Genomic DNA, 17,382 nt, shown 5'->3' with positions numbered 1-17,382 from the left:
GTGAAAAAGTTCCCAATTTTATAAATGGTACTTCAAAAGATTATATATTGATAATTACAAATCCAAAATTTGCTTTGAACATGGGTCTGACTGACAATGCTTGAGATGTAAAATAAATTATAAGAAATAAGGCATACATTTTCTCCCAACAAGGTATACAAATCGCACATGAGGGCTGTGACATGAAACTTTATTTTTTCATATTCAAAGTTTAGAAGGTGTGTGTTTTGTAGTTAAAATCCTTTTGAAAATTATTTGATTTTATAGAATCCCAAGTTATTTGTGATACATTTTCAACAACAAAAACATATAAATAACCTCAGCTGATAATGGATTTTATAAACCATTTTTTTTAAAGTATAAACCTTATTTTTAAAGTATTCCTACATAAGTTAATATTTTATATATCAAAAGAGTTTCCACAACAGTAGCTATACATCTTTTGCTGCAAAAATAATTTTCTATCCCTCATTCAAGCTAATGTGTCAGCTTCTGTTGGAACACGGTGAAACTTCACCAATAAACTACTTTACTCACGTTCTGTTTGTGGCAAGACTTGTTTATTGTGGTCTGTTTCCTCCAACAATCAGCAGCAAATGGTAATTCCCGAGCAAAGCCAGCACTGAGAGCGTCTGCCTCTCAGCACTGTTTATAGTCTTTTCCCCTTAATTATCTAACATCCACCCCTGGAAACACTTAATTATCCTACATCCTCCCTTAGCTACCTTGTGTGCCCCCACCCCGCAAAACTATCTCCAAGCCAAGCCCCATGCCGAGCCCCATCCCACCCCGCCGTTTGTGCCACCAATCCCATAGTAATCCCAAAAGCTGCCAGTGCGAAATGCCTCCTGCCTGGTGGCACTGAAAAGAGGGAGGAATGCCCACCGCCCAACAGCTGACAGGTCCGTTCAAGAGCGGGTGGTGTGCCTGAAGGAACGCCCACCGCCCAACAGCTGACAGGTCCGTTCGAAGGCAGGTGGTGGCATGCCCAAAGGAATGCACACCGCCAAACAGCTGAGTCCATGCAAAGCTCCCCAGCTGGTCGCGCCGACATGAGGCAAGACAGGATCATCAGGACCATTCAGGGTAATTTGTCGGGTCCATACGAAGCTTCCCAACTGGTGGGCATGAGGCAAGGCGTTGTGGCCGGGGCGTCTAGATCCGGGACCATCAGGAACCGCTAGGGTAATGTTTCAGCCGATATTGGTGGTAGGGTCGAAGCCCGACATTATGGGGGAAAAGTATATGATGCAACAAAGTTGTTCTTTGTTGTTCTTCCAAAACAATTAAATAAATGTAGATTTTGCTATCATGCTCTGCTTTCATGAACAGAGCGAGATATGACTCACCATTTGCAGAACACAAGAACACAAGAAATAGAACAATAGAATACAAGAAACCCGCAGTTGGTAAATATTACTAAAAATCCTGTTCTTCTTTGCTTGCTGTTGGATTGCCAAACAATGAACTGATTTTTCCAAAGGGCAAGCAGCACTAGAAGCCACAATATTATGTTAGTGGTAATGCTAATAGTTCCAAAGCACCAATGGAGAAATTTAATTTCCAAATTTACCTGACTAAGTGGTGGGCAAGTATATAAAAATCCAGAATAATCTGATATATGTTGGGGGTTAAAATTTCTTACAAATTTTTATAACTTCAGTACAGGTCAGAATTATCACACAATCAGTCAATCAGGTTAACTGAACCTTTTGGGTCTGCATTTGTGCTAAATGTTGCTCTTCCAGGCTAGTTTTTCATTGCTGGTTAGTTTTTCATTGCTGAAAAACTAACTATGGAAGACAACTGAAAGGCCTTTTCTATTTCCTAACTCTAAGCAAATTCTAGCCAAATAAACAGTGGTATCTTGTTTTTTAAAAAGATTTATGAAGATGTAAGACAGCTGTGATGACTCTGGTGGAAGAATTTATTGAAAGGGATAACTAATTTTCAAAAAAGAGGGTTTCTTTTCCCCCCCCCTACTTCTTTGTTTCTACTGAGTTGCTTTTATTCCTTTTTCATTAGTTGTAATAGAAGAAATTAACAAAAATCCAATTCTGATGCTGGTGAACTTTGCCTCATTTCTGAAGAGATATTTCAAGAATAAGGAGATTTTCCATTTGGTACATCTAAAACTTCTCTGCCTGATTTTTGAGAGGCCTATGAATCTTAGCCTTGGGAGATCATCTCGCAGTCTATAGAGATGAATCGAGAACTTTAAAGCAGAGAGTAACACGGTACTCTTGATAGAAAGGAAAATGAAATAATTACATGAAATAGAAAGAATGTGGTTTGCAACAGTCACTTTAGTTCCTCTGATATTTTTGAATCCTCTATTCCAAGATGGGAAGTAAGCAATTCAATCCTTGTTTTAGTCAGGCCCTGCACATTTGAAATGGAGGAGCAAAGAATAACAAACCCCCTATTTGCTTAATGCAAAGTGATTTTCTAATATGAAGAAGCTTCTTGGATAAGAAGCAAAACATCTTAAGGCAAAAACAAAGAAAGTCCAGTTGCCTCTTGAAAAAAGCACCTGTAGGACGTAAAGGGAAGAAAACTCGAGGAGACTCCCAGCACTTTAACTTTCTTGGCCTGAGCATCAGTTGGATTCCTTTCTGGGTTTGATTAACATTTAACAGTGTTCTTTTCGATATTTTGTCCAAAATTATACTGTTTCTCTTTTTTGCTTTTTTATTCAGGGGTTTTCTCTAGAACAAAATACTATCAGGATGCTCTTAAGCAACTTGAAGCAGACCCCTTAGCCCTAGAAGCACTTGGTGCTCCCCCTCTGAAAGTTCACTACATCAGCTTGAGAGACAAGAGCAACCGTGTTGATAAGTCAACAGCCCAGGTAATCAGTAGATGCATTAAGAGCTGATGTAGAAATAAAGGAAACATGAATCATGACAAAGAACAAAAAACAGTTTCAGTTTGACTAGGATGTTAAAGGATGTTTTTAAAGTTAATACAGAAAATGATATTATTCTAAGGAGCAGGGGCAGGATTCCTGAAAAATTTGGAATTATTGAATATTATTCAGTAATTTAAAACAGTAGTACTTGTAGTTATAGTAGTAATAATGTGTAAAAAAATAGCTGTCATACTGATTTTAAAAGAGGCTCCATATGAACACATTTTAAACTTTGCCTAAGCTTCCTAATATCTTAAAGGTCTTTATTTAATCTCATATAGGTAGTTCTTGCTTACTGACTACCATTGGGTCAGGCAAGTCTTTCATCAAGAATCACAGTTGCTAAGCAGAAAATCACATAACCACAATGAACTTACGGCATCATGTCCCATTCTATTGTGAAATGAAATATTACATGACTAACAGAACAATTTTATTTGGGAGTTCTCTGTTAACTGCTTATTGCAATCTGGTTACAAAGCACACAAATGATGATTGTGATTATAGGACATTGTGATGGTTGTTGAACCTGGGTTTTTACACCATTATAAGTTGTGGTTACAATGGTTCAAATAGTTGTTAAACAAGGCAGTCAGCAAGTAAGGGATACTTTTAGTAAAATACTTTATACACAGAGGTGGTATTCAGCCAGTTCTGACAAGTTCTGGAGAATCGGTAGTGGAAATTTTGAGTAGTTCAGAGAACCAGCAAATATCTGACTGGCCCCACCCCCATCTATTCTCTGCCTCCTGAGTCCCAGCTGATCAGCTGGGTTGTGTTTTGTTGCCCTGCACAGGAGAACGGAGCTGGGAAGCAGGTTAGTGGGGTGGGAAGGGAATGGGATTTTGCAGTAACCTTCCCCCAGGAATGGGGAGGCAATGAGGATTTTACAGTATCCTTCCCCTGCCACGCTGCCACCAAGCCATGCCATGCCCACCAAGCCACACCAAGCCCACCAAGCCACGCCCACAGAACCAGTAGTAACAAAATTTGAATGCCACCACTGCTTATATAGATTTTGAAACTAATGTAAGTGGTCTTAGACTAATGGTTTCACTATTTATATGAGACGAAACTGATTTGAACTAAATTTTAAACTTAATGTATTAAGTTGCAAAAGATTACCTTGTCACAGTATACATTTTACAGTAGTACTTCCATGACTTTTAATTCTTTGGCCAGGACCTGAATCATTGCTTATAACACTCAGTTGATTACATTGTGATATTAATTTGGTTGGAAAATTAACAACAACAACAGCCAAACATTAAATCCTTTGCAATTGTAGGAAAATGAAATCAGTTCTTTCCACATAACTTGTCCATCTAACAAGAAAATTTTAGCATGCAACTGAAGTGCAGTGAACTGCAGTGTTGCTGAGAATGATCACTCATTGGGAATGGAAAAGAATGGAATGGAATAGAGCAGAACAGAACAGAACAGAATCAAGATAGTACAGAACAGGACAATAACTTGTCACTTTCAATGCATGCTAATTGGCATACATTAAAATGAAATTTTGTTGCATACAGCGCTCAAAGGATCACCACCTCCACTACATAAACATGACTAAATGAATAAAATAAATATATATATAAAATAATGTATGTTTGTATCCTGGCCTATGTCTCCTAATATCTTCCTTTTTAAAAAATCTATATTCTTAGGCCTCAGGAGTTATGTGACTAATCTTCAGTCAATAGATTCATTCTGTACAAGACTAATTTGGCTTCAACTGATATGGATGGATAATTTGCAATTGGGAAGAACATCTCGACCTATATATATTTAGATACCCATATAATAAATTGCTGCTGACTTGACTAGATCAGAATTCAAGAATGAGGATTTTTATTTTTCCAAATCTTTGTGAATTCCCTATCAGCTGTGTTAATTAAGGCTGTTAAGCATTTGGAAACAATTGGAAGAAGGCAAGATTCCTACTATTGGTCTGAAAGATTTAAAAAACTTCGTATAGGTAATTTTCCATTTATGATTGCAATTGGAACCAGAATTTCCATTACTAAGCAAAGTGGTTGTTAAGTGAGTTGCACCTGATTTTATGACCTTTTTTGCCTTGGCTTTTAAGCAAATCACTGAAGACATTAAACAAATCTCGCTTCCCCCCCTTGAATTTTGCTGTCATAACTCAGCTGGGAAGGTCATAAAGGCAATCACACGATGCTGAGATGCTGTAATTATCATAAATACATATTGGTTGCCAGGCATACACATTTTGATTATGTGACCATAGGAATGCTGCAAAAGTTGTATGTGTGAAAAACAGTGATAAGTCACCTATTTCAGTGCCATCGTAACTTTGAACAGTTGCTAAATGAATGGTTATATCTATCTATCTATCTATCTATCTATCTATCTATACCTTTTTTGTAAAATTGGAAGTCCTCATTGCAGTCATGAGAAGTACTCTGTTTTGGTGTTATTGTAGTGAACAAAATGGGAAAGGAGTGGTTCCCAAACTTTTTCAGTCCACCGCCCCTTTGGTGCTACAAACTCATCGGTGCCCCCCATCCAGGGGTGGGATTCGAATTTCTGTAGGCATGGCCTAATTTGAGAGTGTGGCTTGTTGGTCACCTGACTGGGTGGGCTAGGCTTGCTGGTCATGTGACTGGCTGGCATGGCTTGCTTGCTGGGCGTGGCTTGGTGGTCACATGATTGGTTAGGTGTGGCCATGTGACTGGGTGAGCATGGCCAGGTGACTGGCAAACCAAATACAAGTGGTCCTCACTTAATAGCCAGTTGTTTAGCAAGTGTTCTAATTAATGACTGGCCTCCCCAGAGCTACTTGACCTGTTTTTGGAATTTTGACAGTCATGTACACACAAACACACACACTCCCTTCCAACCCTGCTGGAGCAGGTCATTGGACTAGAATCAGCAAAGCATCTCTGATTAGTTTCTAGCAGTGAATAAAATCTGATCAGAGATGCTTTGCCAATTCTTGTTGATTTGTTTTATTTGTATTTCTTTATTTTATGTTGCTGAATTGCATTAACATGTATGTCCTTTCTTGTGCACAGCCCAGAAGCTTTTGTGATTCTTAGCAGCAAAAATTACCGACCTCTGGCTTTGCTCTACTTTTCAAACGTGCCGGCACTGCCGCGTTCTAGTTGTCGGCACCACAGGTCCATCACATTGAGCCCACTGCACTGGAGCGGTTCACCAAATCAATGGGGTGAGCCTGAGAGAGGGAAAGAGAGCAAGAGAAAAGAGAGAGAGAAAGAAAGAGCGAAGGAAGAAAGAAAAAGGGAAAGAAAGAAAAAGGGACAAAGAAAGATGGAGGGATGGAAGGAAGGGACAGAAAGAAAAAGAAATAAAGAAGGAGGGAGGGAGGGAGAGAAATATAATGAGATATCTATTCTAGTCCAATCACCTGCTCCAGCAGGATTAGAAGGGAGTGTGTGTGTGTGGGTGGGTGGGGGTGTTCTCCTTGTAATTTACCAGTACATTTTGGTTTTGCCTTCTTCAGAATTGGCACTGTAATACATTGGGGAAAAGTACTTTTTTTAGGATAGAGATCTGGTCCAATGGATCCTGTTTAAAACCTCAACAAAATGAGAGAGCTTCCTGATAGTCTTAATCCTGTTTCGTCCACAAAACCTTTAATAGAAGCCAAAGATGTTTCAATGTGGAAAAGGGGCTCAGTCTAAACTAGGCCTCATTTCAATCTGATGCAACATCTCTCTCTCTCTCTCTCTCTCTCTCCTCTCTCCCTCCCTCTCCCTCTCCCAGGCTGGCTTTGCTCTCCTTTCCTGATGTGCCTGCGGGGCCGGAGCCTCGAACATGGATGTATGGATAAATGGATGGGGAGAGAGAGAGAGAGAGACAGGTAGGTAGGTAGGTAGGTAGATAGATAGATATATTGATAAATAGGTAAGCAGGTAGGCAGGCAGGCAGGAGGCAGGCAAGCAGACAAGCAGGTAGGAAGGCAGACAGACAGACCTTGTGGATGGATGGATGGATGGAGGGATGGATGGATGGATGGATGGATGGATGGATGGATGGATGGATGGATGGATAGCTAGATATGTTGGTAGGTAGGTAGATAGATGATGGATGGATGGATAGATAGCTAGATATATTGGTAGGTAGGTAGATAGGTAGGTAGAAAGATGATGGATGCATAGATAGCTAGATATATTGGTAGGTAGGTAGGTAGATGATGGATGGATGCATAGATAGCTAGATATATTGATAGGTAGGTATGTAGGTATGTAGGTTGATAGGTAGGTAGGTAGATAGATTGGTAGGTAGATAGATTGGTAGATAGATAAATAGGCAGGTAGGTAGTAAGGTAGACAGAAAGATAGAAAGACAAACAGACCTTTTGGATGGATGGATAGATGATAGATAGATAGATGTATAGGTAGGTAGGTAGATAGACAGGCAGGCAGGTAGGCAGGAAGGCAGACAGGCAACCAACAGAATGTGGCAGTGGCGGCATGGTGGGAAAGTAGAACAAAGCCAGAGTGGCATTGCTCTACTTTCCCAACACCACCGCTGTGTTCCAGGCTCCGCAGCTCAGCCCATTGAGCCCCTTGCATCGCTCCATGCAACAGTCAATGGGGAGAGCCAGTGGGGCCAGCGCCTCGAATGCAGCAGCAGTGGCACATTGGGAAAGTAGAGCAAAGCCAGAATGGCTTTGCTCTACTTTCCCAACATGCCGCCACTGCCTGCCCTTGGCTTCCTCAACCCTGCCCTGTACCAGCTCCAGGAAGGAAGGAACAGCACCGCCCTCTACGACCTGAGTACCCCGGAAGGGGGGGCAGCTTGGGAGGCTGATCCCTGGCAGGAGGGGCAGCCATGAACTTGCAGGCAGGCATGGCAACTACAAAGAGGGCCGCCCTTGGCTGAGCGGGATCCTAGATATTGGGCCTGTGGACAAAGCCTCCCCCTAGGTGATCCATAGATGCCACTGACTGTTGCACCAGAGTTGTGCAAGGGGCTCAATTGGGTGATCCTGCAGAGCCAGCACCTTGAATGCGGCAGCAGCACATTGGGAAAATAGAGCAAAGTCACACTGGCTTTGCTCTACTTTCCCAACGTGCCACAGCTGCCGCATTCGAGACGCCAGAGCAGTGCAACAGTCAATGGGGTGAGCCTGCGGGGCCAGTGTCTCGAACCCCCACCCCCACCTCTTAGCACCCCCTGCCAGATCTCTTGTCTCTTAGCGCCCCACTAAGGTATCCCACCACCCACCAGGGGGTGGTATTGCCCACTTTGGGAACCACTAGGATAGATAAACAAAGTCTATAGTTCAGCCAGATAATAGAATTAATGTGCATAGAAACTCAGTGCGTACATATTTAAAGAAGTGCCTGTGGTTATCGGATTGAATGAAGATAACTTGCTTAAGACACTAGATTTTAAATCTACATTAAGAATTTACCTTCATAAAAATTCACATTTGCAAAAGTTCACCAGAAGGATTTCTTTTATAGGTAAAAATACCAGTATCTGGAAAAAAGGCAGGTGGTTATCTTCATGTTAATTCAGAAATGGATTTTTCCCTCAAAAGGTAAGTTTTAAAAGATAGTGTTTTAAAAATAGTTGGATATTTGAACAATCATACTGTGTATGATAGTTATTTTACATTAAATAATGTACAATACTTAATAGCCTTAGAGGAGATATTGCAAGTTTGATAAAAACAAATGGGTGATGAAACTGATTAAGTACAGAACTGTGTATAATTTGCAATCCATTTCAAAATGCTGAAAATGCTGATGTAAATAAAAACATATTGTGAATTGGGTTGCTAATATAGATTTCCAAAAGTGATTCATGCAGTGTTATACCTTATCTACCTACTACCATAGGTTTTCACTGATTTGCCTCTAGACTATATAGTTTTCTGAGATAGTAATTGGAAACCAGATTGGGCACTACAAAAATAAGTAAATTAAAAAAAACTTAGTTCACTAGAAATATCAACTATTTAAAGCTTCTTAAAAATAAAATCAATGGTTTGTTATCCTTAATAGTATTTACCTAAAAGACCTTAAAACAAATGATGTTTAGGAGGACTGCAGCAATGAACCTATTTTAGGTTAAAATCTTAACTATTCTATTTCTACCATCTTCAACTATATCATTTCTAACAAACTTTTGTGTCAGCTGGAATCTACAGGAAGTCACACTACAGCTCTGCAATGGCCACAGAATTCCAGTGTACGTCTCTTCTGTGAAGACTATTTCTGGATAATATACGTAATATAGAGAACTGAGATATTATTATTATTTGTATTAGTATATTCAAATTAAATAAAGATTCTTATGGACATCCAAAACATATGAACCATTTATTTATTATTTAAAGTTTAAGGCCGCCTGCCTTCACAATTACTCTGAGTGGCTTACAGTTAAAAATGTAAAAGAAATGTAAAATGAAATTACATAGAGACAAGAATGTAACTGAATAAAGGACAGAATAAAAAAAACAACACCATGGGGTGGTAGTTGACCATCATCCTTGCAACCAAGTCCTTAACAATTTGCAGAGTCAAAGAGTAGAAGCAATACAGATCTCTATGGCTATATAATTCCTTGGGCAGGAACCATCACTGAGGAAATATGCTTCCTGGGTGCCACAAAATGACACTGCTTAATTGACCCTTTGAGGTTTAGACTGAAGCAGGTGAAGGGTGATAATATATCTAGATTTTAATTGGCTTGGATTTTTATATCCTGTCCAGTTTTAAAATAATTTACATATATTTCCCAGATATCAGGGCTGTGTATGCTTAAAAATAATTTGGGATTAATGTTTCATACTTTGCTTGAGCACAGCATCTGCTTACTATTCATTGAAGCAACTATGTTTTTCTGTAGTATTCTCTGGAAACCTGAAAAAAGATATTAAATCATGTTAATAATATAGGTTATTAAAATTGTTAAGTATTTTTCTAGGCTGATGTGGGAGCTTGAAAAAGGGATGACTGCTTTAGTTAGTAGCTGAACAGTGCTGTACTCATATACTTTTGTAAGATCCAAAATGCTTTCTCTAAATAATGTTTGATTTCAGGTATTTTATAAATGAGCCAATATGGTTTAGCAAGCAATGTGTTAAAGTAGGAGACTCTCAACCATGGAAACTCGCTGAATAATTTTGGGCCATCATACTATTTCAGACCAACCTGCATCACACAAATGTAATGTGGAGGAGACTATGCTGTATATATTCCATTAACCTCTTGAAGGGGATATACAAATCTAACAATAAAAATTAAAAACAAATAAAAGCTACTTGTCTTAAGCACTAAAATGCACTCTGTAGTCAAAGATATAGGTAAAAACCTTTGAATATAGTATTTAGTATATGGATCATACGATTTCTTTTCTTTTAAAAAAATAATATTCAATTGCTAGAAGTGTGGTGAATCACATGGCTAGGATACTGGGCTGATGATTGGCAGTCTCACAATTGTGACCCAGTGTTTCCATGAGGTGGAATGAACTCCATCATATCCTCCAGCTCCTCCTGACCCAGCAGTTTAAAAGCTGGCGACCAAAAGTACATAGATGGGTACTACATTGGTGGGCATCTTAATGGGGACATGAGTCCTCAACTGGGTGTTCCTTGGACACCGGTGATATTACCATTCAATCTTTTCAACTTGGAAGTGCTTTAGTGCTCCCAACACAACCATAGCAGTATTCAGTTGCTATATTGTCACCTGTGTTCCTCTTCCACAATTAATAGACAGGATTTACTATAATAATATGAATAAGTTTTTGAATGCCTAATAAAGACACAGAATACTTTCAGGAGATGTTCAAGTCCAATTTTGTTTGGATTGTGGTGAAATAGAAATATGCTTAATACCTTCTGAGTAGTTATGCATCATACAATGTACAGCTCAAAAATTCTGTTGCTAAGCGAGACCATTACGTGAATTTAACCATTTTACTATCTTACTTGCTACAGCTGTTAAGTGAATCACTGTAGTTGTTAAGTTAGTAACATAGTTAAGTGAACCTGACTTCCCCATTGACTTTGCTTATCAGGTCACAAAAGGTGATCAAATGACCCAAACTGCAATCATCATACATATGAACCAACTGCCAAGCATCCAAATTTGATCATGTGACCATGAGCATGCTGCAACGGTCCTGTGAAAAACAGTCTTTTAGTCAGTAATTTCGTCTTATTTCTGTTGATCTTTAGTCCTGCTACTGAACCATATTGTTCTAGTTCTTTTATTAGATTATGTCCTTTCTCCATGGGATCCTCTAGGAAGAAAACCATATCGTCTGCAAACGCCTGTAATTTATATTCCTCTGCCTTGACCCTAACCCCTTGAATTTCAGGATTTTGTCTTATCCGCGTTAACAATGATTCTAAAGCAAATATAAATAAGAGGGGTGAGAGAGGGCAACCCTGTCTAACGCCCTTTTCAATGCTTAGTGGGCCTGTTTGAAAATGAACCCAAACTCTAGTCCAAAATGTTGGAAATGTAAAAACATAGAGGGAACCTACTTTCATATGTGGTGGACCTGTAAAGAAGCCCAGAAATACTGGCAAAAAATTAGAAAATGGCTGGAGGAGATAACCAAAGATCAAATTGAATACAAACCAGAGTTCTTCCTACTAGGGATCTCTGATAAACATTTTCCTAAAAAGACGAAATACATAATAATTCATATTCTAACTGCAGGCCAGATTAGCATTTGCCCAGTGCTGGAAATCATCCCGTTTACCTACAGATCAATTGGTCATTCAGAAAATATGTGACTGCGCAGAAATGGACAATTTAACCATAGCTCTTAAAAATAAAGAGTCTTCAGCATTTGATAATAATTGGAATGCATGGTATAATTGGTTTTATCAGAGATAAACTGTTTAATGAGCATAAATAAGCATAAATATCCATAAATAGCGATAAGATGTGTATATTTAAAGTAAGGTAGGAGAATTGGATCTTGTAGACTGTCAAAAAGAATATTTGTCTGGTTTTAACGTATTTTCTTTTTTCTTTCGTCTCTTTGTTTTTGTTTTTTTTTTTTTTTTTTTTCTCTCTCTTTTATACTTCTTCTTCTCCTTTTTCGGTCGCAAGACCGAGCGGTTTTTTTTTTTTTTTTTTTTTCCTCTCTCTTTCTCTTCTTTCTTTCTTCTTTTTCTCTCTCTGTTTCTTATGTAATGTTGTTATGTTATTTTTTTAATTGTAAATTCAATAAAATTTATATGAAACGAAAAACAGTCATAAGTCATTTTTTTAGTGCCATTGTAACCTCGAAAACTCACTAAATGAATGGTTGTAAATCAAGACTACCTGTATAAGTTTTAGGAGAAAAAGTTTTAGTACACTTGAAAATAAAATATTTTACACAAATGCAGTGTTATACTTTATATGTATGGGCACATAAAAATAGCCATAAGGGAAAAAATACTAGAATGTTTGTAAGTGTACTAAATTGGCCAAGATATTGTCATTTTAGGCAAGTTTTGAACTTGTCCTCCATACTAACATCAATCATATATCATATTTAAAAACACATATGCTTACCTCTAAGTATCCAAGTTTAAATAAATAGTGTACTGATCTCCTAAATAATGTAGTTAGACAGTAAAACCTGTCATACTCAGAGATAGTTCTATAGGCAGATCTACAATTATTTATGTAACAAATTGATATGGCTGTCAATCTCACTGAATATAACTCTGGGAAGCATTAAAACAAATTAAAATGGCACAGCTATTAAAAACTTTAAAAAAATAAAATTATGTGAAGAGATGGCAGGAGGCAGGATTTTCAGATTAAAAAGATCTGTTTATGTAGCCATATAATAAAGTAGAATTAACTCGTCATGTTTCCTTGTCTACTTGGAAGATTGACACAACCTAGGGGCGTGTAGCCACATTCTGCACTGATTTTAGGCTTCTGGATATTTTTCAAGAGCAGTGCTATATACAGCACATTTCAGAAATGACCAGGGCATGAGTGACTATGAGCAGAGTTTCAGGATCCAGAAAACACAAATATGTACAAAGACCATCCTAACCAGATTACCACTTCCTCAAGCAGTAGTCATGAGTCTAGAAGGACCCCCAGATTGTGCAATCATGTCTGTCTGAAGTAACTCTAGTAACAAAGATGGTAAAGTCCCAGATCCAGAAGCACAAAGTTTAAACCCACTCAGTTTTGCCAAGGTTCAGTTGAAACCTATTGTTTCCTTTTCTAGACACTTGAAGCCTGGCATCAACAGCATTGCCAGGGTGGGGCTATCTCGTTATTTTTCATGAGCACATGATACTTCACTCCGAGGCAATAAAAGTTACCCAACAGATGTTAAACAGGGAGAGGTACAAAACTTGCGATATCCCACATATCCATATTCTATCATCATTAAATGAAAGTTGTGTCTTAATTCATTTATAAATCTGAGCTCAAGGAACAATGGTAAGCTACTCTTTCTGCCTTGGAAACATTTGCTAGCCTTGGCCAACTTATCTCCCTTAATGTTGAATGGAAATAAGGGTATTTTGTTCCATATCTATTCTTACTCATAAAATATTTTGGGTGATTGAGAGCTACTAGTATAATTTACAACATTGCTTATTTTCTCTGCATTGTTGCAAAGAGGACACAATACTTGAGAAAAAGCAAGATTCACTGCTTTTGTTCTTCATTATCCCTTTATTAGCCTAATATTGACCTCTGAACATTAAGGTAATCTGTAGTTGTAATACTGCCACTATATCTTAAAGATATAATTAAATAAGAAGAAATAGCTCTCATATTAAAAATAGTGCCTACTGGCGTAAAATATTTTATCCGGAGAAATTTGATCACATTGCATTGCTTTCCATAGAATATACAAGATAGAGAACCAATGCTTTTATTAAAACAAATTCCTTTATTAACAGTGGTTTGATATTGGTTACAAAATGGCAAAAATATATTTCATACATATCAGAGAAAGTATTGTATTCTCATTTGTCAGCTCGAGCAGTGTAGCTAATATTCTGGAAATTAATTCAATTCAACTGCTAATGCTTTTCAGTGTAATTATTGTCTCAATTACCAAACAAATCAAATATAGTTTTGGAAGCCCATTTTTTTTTAATTATGAATAAGAAAATATTTTTTATAATTGAGTACTAGTTACTAAGCTTTGCTGAAAAAAAAGGAAGTGGAATTTAAACTTAAGTCAATGATGATTCCTTGTGAATTTAAATGAATTCCAATTATATATTGATACCCCAGAGAACAAAATTGTCAATCACAAAATTTACGCACTATAACTATTCCATTTTATAGTAATGAATTTGATGAAATGAATGACACAACTGCAAAATCAGTTAGGAGTTTGGCATAGTCTCATTGATTTTGTGAAAGTTAATACGTAATAGATGATTTAGAGTTGAACTACCAAAAAGTTGTCCCTTATGAAAGTGTACTCTTGGTTTTCAGGACTATACTAGTAAAACAATACTGCTATTATTAGTGATGGAGATACTTTTTCAACTAAGGCATAGCAAAAGTTATGAAGCAATTAAGACTTAGTATTATTTAATAGAAACTCTTTGGGATGACCTTTTTCTCTTAACTGGAAAGCAGGAAACAACTTCAGAATTGAACATGTCCTTAAAACATCATGAATATTCCTCTTTGAAGAGTTGAAGAAAAATTATATGCAAATTTCTAAAGATGATTAAAGAATCAGAAAAACCACATTACCACATTTAAAAAATATTTTTTGTATTGATCAATGGAAGAACCTAATTGGGACATAAATTTAAAGGCACTGCAGATTTATATAAGCATAGTGCATGTATCACAATTTTTCACAAACACTTAGCTATTTAAAGACATGGCACTTATTTACTGTTTATAACACTTTATAAAGTACTCCTGTATTCTAAAGGTTTTTTTTCTGTTGACTAACTATGCTGCATTTATGTCCAAAGTATCTAGAGTGTAAGTCCTTATCTATACTTCCAAGTAGGAGCTGCCTAGAAGAAATGATTAGATTGTTTAATGAGCACTTCAGGGAGAGAAGGGAAAGGGGCTGTATAGTGAGACTGTCTTACAACATGTAATCATAATGGGCAGGTTCCATCGCAAACATAGGTAAATTTTCATTGTTTTATAATCACACATAACAAAAATAATACAAATAACATAATTCACATAACTTGTGTAATGTTCTTACTATGGTTGACATAATGTTCAATTTATATGTAATTGAAAATAATAGACATCCTCTTTATCCAGCTACAATAAATCATGGTTTCATTGTATATAGGTAATTCATAATTGTGAAAGCCTTTAGTTCCTTTCAGGTTTACAACCACGAGCTAAGAAAAAATATATATTAAGAATGCATTTGAATTGAAATATGGATATACACAAACACAAATGTTTCCCTTGAAATTCCATTTTCAACTTTTGAGAACTTTAACTGCTAGATCCTTACAATTTCTTATAAAGTAATATGAAGTCAGAAATTTGCATTTATACTTAATATAAATTAATATACTATCTTCATATTTAACATTTCTTCCAATCTTGTAGTGCACTAATGTTGAAATTTTACAGAAACTTTAATTAATATATGCCGTCTTTCCCCGAAAATATGATGGGGTCTTATTTTCTTTTGACACCCCCCCCCCCAAAAAAAATAGCTAGGGCGCTTTTTTTGTTTGTGGATCTAATTCACTTTGTGGCAATGGCATCAACAGCTCCACCAAGCAGGAGTCTGCTGCCAGCCCACTTCTTTTGCAGCCACTTGACACCACTTACACACATCGCCCACAGCCTCCATTTCACCATCAGAGCCTTCCAGAAAGCTCTGTGCAGTTGAGAAACAGGCTCCGGATTCACACGCACTCTTATCAGCTAATGAGGGCTTTCCCGAAGGCATTTGAAGGCGAAATGGAAGCCGGGGGGGAATGTGCATCAATCCAGAGCCTGTTTTCAGCTGCAGAGAGCTTTCCAGAAGGCCTCATGGCGAACTGGAAGCTGGGGGTGATGCGTGAGAGCAGCGGTAACCCGCTGCAGAAGTGGCGATGTAAGTGTTGGGATGTGCGAAGCCTGGTAAGTAGGGCAACTCCACTCTCCCATCTCCATCCTAGCTTAATGTTTACTATGTGCCTCACCCAACCCCCTGCAGCTAGGGTGGGTGGGGTCTTAATTAGGGCTAACTTGGGGGATAGGGCTTAATTTTAGTGCATGCATTAAAATGATAGGGCTTTTTTGGGGGGTGGGTCATATTTTCAGGGAAACATGGTAGTTTGAATCATATAATCTAAACATAGTTCTGAAATAAATTTGTACTATTATTACCAAAACTGTTACTAAGTCTATTATAAAGCACTTTTCATGAAGAATGTAAAATACAAATTTTAAGAAGTAATTGATGATGAACTGCTTGATGTACATTCTGCATACAAGTGGGTTTCTAGTGGTCTTTCATTCTTTGACTTATAGGACATCTATCTCTTTATAATTAGATAGAAAAAAATAATCTGCGAAGTAACAAGAACAGCGTATACCTATTCTGATCAGTTTTTTTAAAGAAAATAAAATATCTTGATAAACTAGGAGTGTTGAAGTAAAATAAAAAACATCTTACTTAGTGACTGAATAGTTTAAATAGGACCAGTAAAAGCCCACTGGCCAACTTAGCTACAAGTCTTTCTAAATATACTAGAAACTAAAAATACATTAGAACAGCACTATTGGTCATCAAATGATAATTATATAGATTAAATACCAAAACTAATATACATATGTCAAAAGAACTTTCTCTTTTCTCAATGGCAAACATTAAAATTAAATTTCTCAGAAATATTAAATTATGAAATTTGGAAATTGAAAGAACATATATACTAGAAATTTGGAAGCTGAAAGCTTATATATAATGTTTTGCATGTATACATTTTTGCATATTTTAAAATAAACTAATGTTTTCAGTTTTTCTCTGTGTTAAGTATTTCCAATAATATCAATTCCATAGAAAATAGAAAATTAAGGTGTTTGGTAGACATTTTCCTTTTACAAGAACATTTTTTATGAATGTTATTTAGCTGCATTTAATTGATCTAAGAGAAAAAAGTCATTCTTACATTAGGGCTCAAAGCAGAAACAAGCTGCAATTCGGTCAATTGCAGGCATTCAGTATTTTCAGTAAACTCCAGGTATTTCATGGAGAAATGGTTCCTTAAATTTAAATAGTTTTGAAATAGTTTTGTGTGTAACAATTTTATCTGTTTTTGATTGCCTGCATTGACCCAGTGTATAGGAAGCCTTTAAAATACGTTCTTTTACTACTGGTTCTTCTGTTTTTCCTCCACTTGTAGAATTTTCAGATATAGACTCATCATTTACAGTAACACCATTTGTTTCATCTTCTGTGTTTTTAATACAGCTTATTTTATCAGGAATATCAGTTTGAGCCAGCCAAGAATGCAGCAAACATTCTTCTGCCGTTGCCCTTTTCCTAAA

The 17,382-nt window shown here is 37.1% G+C and overlaps 2 protein-coding genes across 6 annotated transcripts in view; one reads left to right on the top strand and one right to left on the bottom strand.

Annotated features, from left to right (window-relative positions):
- COA1 (cytochrome c oxidase assembly factor 1) overlaps positions 1-9,222 on the top strand; it is a 107,535-nt gene extending 98,313 nt beyond the window's left edge. For all 5 annotated transcript variants that reach the window (XM_026702281.2, XM_087915445.1, XM_087915447.1 and 2 more), the window contains 3 exons: positions 2,700-2,851; positions 8,374-8,450; positions 9,050-9,222. In XM_026702281.2, the coding sequence (XP_026558066.1) occupies positions 2,700-2,851; positions 8,374-8,450; positions 9,050-9,137 (317 nt within the window). In that variant the 3' untranslated portion in view covers positions 9,138-9,222. The remainder of the gene's footprint in view (positions 1-2,699; positions 2,852-8,373; positions 8,451-9,049) is intronic.
- Positions 9,223-13,769: 4,547 nt separating this feature from the next.
- Positions 13,770-17,382, bottom strand: part of STK17A (serine/threonine kinase 17a) — a 60,453-nt gene continuing 56,840 nt past the window's right edge. The window contains exon 7 of the mRNA XM_026702280.2: positions 13,770-17,377. Within this exon, the coding sequence (XP_026558065.1) occupies positions 17,062-17,377 (316 nt within the window). The 3' untranslated portion in view covers positions 13,770-17,061. The remainder of the gene's footprint in view (positions 17,378-17,382) is intronic.

The sequence above is a fragment of the Pseudonaja textilis genome, chromosome Z (assembly GCF_049901715.1).
Source record: "Pseudonaja textilis isolate UNSWEBS1 chromosome Z, rPseTex1.2, whole genome shotgun sequence".
Taxonomy (NCBI): Eukaryota; Metazoa; Chordata; class Lepidosauria; order Squamata; family Elapidae; genus Pseudonaja; species Pseudonaja textilis.
The sequence above is the reverse complement of the archived record's forward strand: the minus strand, read 5'-3'. Positions and strand labels throughout refer to the sequence as shown.